This window comes from Alligator sinensis, unplaced genomic scaffold, assembly GCF_000455745.1.
Source record: "Alligator sinensis unplaced genomic scaffold, ASM45574v1 scaffold607_1, whole genome shotgun sequence".
Lineage (NCBI taxonomy): Eukaryota > Metazoa > Chordata > Crocodylia > Alligatoridae > Alligator > Alligator sinensis.
In genome coordinates this window covers 17354-21060 of record NW_005841935.1, presented here as the reverse complement: position 1 = coordinate 21060, position 3707 = coordinate 17354, and the positions used below count along the sequence as shown (strand labels likewise).

At 41.0% G+C, this 3707-nt stretch overlaps 1 protein-coding gene across 1 annotated transcript in view; it reads left to right on the top strand.

Moving 5' to 3' along the window:
• Nucleotides 1-3707, top strand: part of PCGF3 (polycomb group ring finger 3) — a gene marked incomplete at its 3' end in the record, with an annotated part of 97757 nt that overhangs the window by 81709 nt on the left and 12341 nt on the right. Inside the window, exon 6 of the mRNA XM_025199066.1 lies at nucleotides 1602-1698. Within this exon, the coding sequence (XP_025054851.1) occupies nucleotides 1602-1698 (97 nt within the window). The remainder of the gene's footprint in view (nucleotides 1-1601; nucleotides 1699-3707) is intronic.

Genomic DNA, 3707 nt, shown 5'->3' with positions numbered 1-3707 from the left:
GAAGAGCGGGTTGAGTAGTTTTGTTGCTGGAGTGTGGGTGTACTGTTGCCTTCCTGTAAGTTCTGTGTCGGGCTGTCCAGGATATCCCTCCAGGTGACTGGTGCCTGGGAGGATGAGTAAGGTGCTTATTTGGTTCACCCCAATATTTGATACATTTCCTTCTCGGTACTCCCTAACCAGAGGGAGGGATTTCCTGGTATTCTCATGGTTCAGTCTCCTCATGACCCTCCTAATCTGTACCATATCTGTCCAAATGTCTCTGAACCCTAGGCGACTGGCAGGGAGAGCCGGGGGTGGGGGGGCACATGCCTCCTGTGACAGGGCCATCCACCACCACTGACGCTGCTGGCAGCTTCTGTGAGTGCTCACCAGCCCCGTCCCCGCTGCCGGCGGTGGCTTCTGTGGGTGCTTGCCAGCCCCATTGCTGCCGCCACTGGCTTCTGCGGGGGCTCGCCAGCCCCGTCCCTGCCACCACCGCTGGCTTCTGCAGGTGCCCCCTCAGACTCAGGACCTACCTCAGAGTCAGTGATAAAGTAGGGCTTTACTGAGCCAAATCTGGGACGGTTTCTTATAGTAAGGCCACGTTGATCAGTTGACAACCTGATCCCCATGGTACTGGGTCTTCAGGATTTTCACTTTGGCCTGGGACTGATTATACCCTAATTGTGCCCTAGCAGCTATCATCATAGCTGCAGTTCGGTTGCAAATGACCTGACTTTGGTTTTTCTTGAGAGAATGATGAGTTCTCTTCTCGCCTCTGGTTGATGGAGAATTTCATGGACTCGGACATTCTGTGCTGTAGAAGCTAAACTTGCAGGGTGGTGATCCAGTATACAGAGACAGTGGTTTGCCTTTGTACCTTGCTTTTATAAGGTCACACCAAATGCCGGGCCTCTGACTCCTGAGCATTATATTTGTCAGACGGGTCACTTCAAGGAGAGGGGAGTGGTGAAATAAAGCAAACTATGATTGCTGCTCAGCTGACAAGCTCCCTGTTAAGCTTTGGTGGGAAGAACAAACATACTTTATTGTGAAGTATTTCAGAGATGTTAGTGTTTCATTTGGGCCCGTTTTTGATGCAATCTGAATTGTTTTGTAGCATTGTGCATTTATATGCTCATTTTTATAGTACTTTTGAGCTACTTAGTGCTAAAATCGTCACGTACGATGCAGTCATGTCTGACTGCATACCCTTAACAGCATTTATGTTATGTTGTTTCCAGAGCAGAAGCTACAAAGTTACTAATATTGTTGAAAGAGTACTGTAATTTAAGAAGTGAAGTTTTAAATTGTCTGTTCTTAGATTTCTGAGAAGTTTTACATGTTTATCAGTAAGACCAATTTGATAATTCCTTCTTTCTTTCATTATAACTTCCTATTTTTTCCTATATTCAGAACACCCATAAGATACAATGGATACTGTGTACTAATAAATCATAGATTAGAAACTTGTTTAAATAAGATTTAAGTGGTTAAATTTGAATTGCATGCAACGTGAGAAAATATTTTGTTCCGTAAATCATTTTCGTAACTTTTATAAGAATACAATTGTATACTATTTTTATTTCTTACCTTCCTTATTTAAATGATTCTGTGCTCAGTCTGCAGAAGTTGCCTGGTGAAGTATTTGGAGGAAAATAACACTTGTCCAACATGTAGAATTGTTATACATCAGAGTCATCCACTGCAGTATATTGGGTAAGTGGTATAACTAATCACTGCCTTTTCTCTACTTCTCTGACATTATTTTCTAAATATTTAGACCAAGTGGTTTGCTTGGAAAGTAAAATAATGATGCCGCATAAGGGGAGAAAGGGATTGATTTTTTGAAGTGAAACTTTTGAATCTTTTCATGAGTAAAGGGTTGGTTAGCCATGTTGTTCTGAAGAGAGGCAGAAGATAGGGCAGGCTGGCACCTTTAGGCTTCCTGCAGACATTAAACCCCTATGGGCCCCCCAGCACCCCCCATCCCCAAACCGTGCTTTGCTGGAAGAAGCAACATGCTACTTTGACTAGGCTCTGCAGCCTCTGTGTAGATCAGGTGCTTCAGGAGCTTTTTGGTTCTCTTGGCTAAAGTTGATTCAATTGGCTATTAGATAAAGGCACCAAAAATGCCTTACGCAAGCACCTGATCTATGCATGGAGTTTAAAGCACCGCTTTTTTTTTTTTTTTAGCATCTGCAAGCAGCCTTAAAGACCTAACTTCTGCCCGCAGACGGAGTTTTTTCTAAACATTTTCCTTGCATTGAATCCTGATGCATAACTAAAACAAATTGGTTAGTTTCTAAGGTGTCATTTCTGCCCTAGTCTGTCTCTTATACCTGAAGTTTCAAAGAGTTTTTCTCAAATTTTAGAACATCAAAGTATATAGCTAGTTCTCTTACTTGTAATAGATTTCTGTGCAGCAGTTCAGATGTATTTGTGCAGGCAGATGCACTGTCTTATGCAAAGTCTCCCTATGCCTGACAAAGGTTGTTTGTGCCCGAAAGCTTGCAAAGAACTTTTTTCCAAATATTTAGTTGGTCTAATAAAAGATATCGCATCTACCCAAAGAACCCTGCCTGCCTGTGTCCTTAGACCAACACGGTTACAACCAACAACCCTGTCTTACCTGCGATTAATGTTCAAAGACTTTGAAATCAGAAGGTGGCAGTATTATCATTTTGTGATAATAAAATCACAAACTCAGAAAAGTTTCTGAAGAGCAGCAGAAACATTATTTTAGTAGCTTCAATTTATTTTGACTGAAGCCATCTAGGAAGAATTTGTATCTATCTTTTTACACCATCCACTGCCCTTACTATAGTATCTATGTGCTGGGTGCCTTGGCATGGTGGTTCTATCCTTTCCATGTTCTCCTCTTTGTTTTTCCTTTTTTTTTTTTTTTTTTTTTTGAATTATGTATTCTTTTAGCAGGGTGGGTTTTTTTCTTACTTCTTCCAGCTTCCTATCACCATCAATATTTGTATGGCAATAGTATTTGAGCTCCAACAGCTTCTCACCTAACTTGGTTTATCATAGGGATGTGTGCCTAGCTAACTTTCACTTATGGCAATACACCCTTGGACAGTACGTCTTTACTAGCCTGTAGCCTGCCAGGTGCACTTCTGCCTTGCCTTAACATACAATATTAGATATGCTTGCTCGTTGCACTGCTTTGAACATAATTTCTATTGCAGCTCCTTGGATCTCTTGTCAAATTCTTTAATTTCAGTGGGAATTTAGACCCCCTTACAAAATAAATTTCCAGACTACTAACAAACTGAGCCGCTTTCTTGAAAAAGTAAATCAGTCGGGTTTTTCTTCATTCCTTGAACTAATTTTGATGCCAAGAATAAACAGACTAACTAAAAATGTTGGGTTATGACAGCATTGCTACATTGCAGCGCTGAATGGCACCCGTAGGCAAAAAGGGAACAGTACTTAGGTCCTTAAACTTCTCTTTAGTGAACAAAGCTCCAAGAAGTTCCTGCAATGGATATTTAAAATTTAAACTTATGCTAGGGAGACCATTGCTATTTTTAGCATTCCATTAGTTCTTTTAAACCTTGTTATATTTTTGCTGTTTTTAAAAACATTTAAAGGGTGAAGTATTTAAACAATTAGTAACTGTTTTGCTGCCGTTTATTTTGGCCTCATTGGTCTCCACTGTTGTGGAGTACTGTTGACACCCAGGAAGAAACTGATCTCTGGTAGGAGCACACATT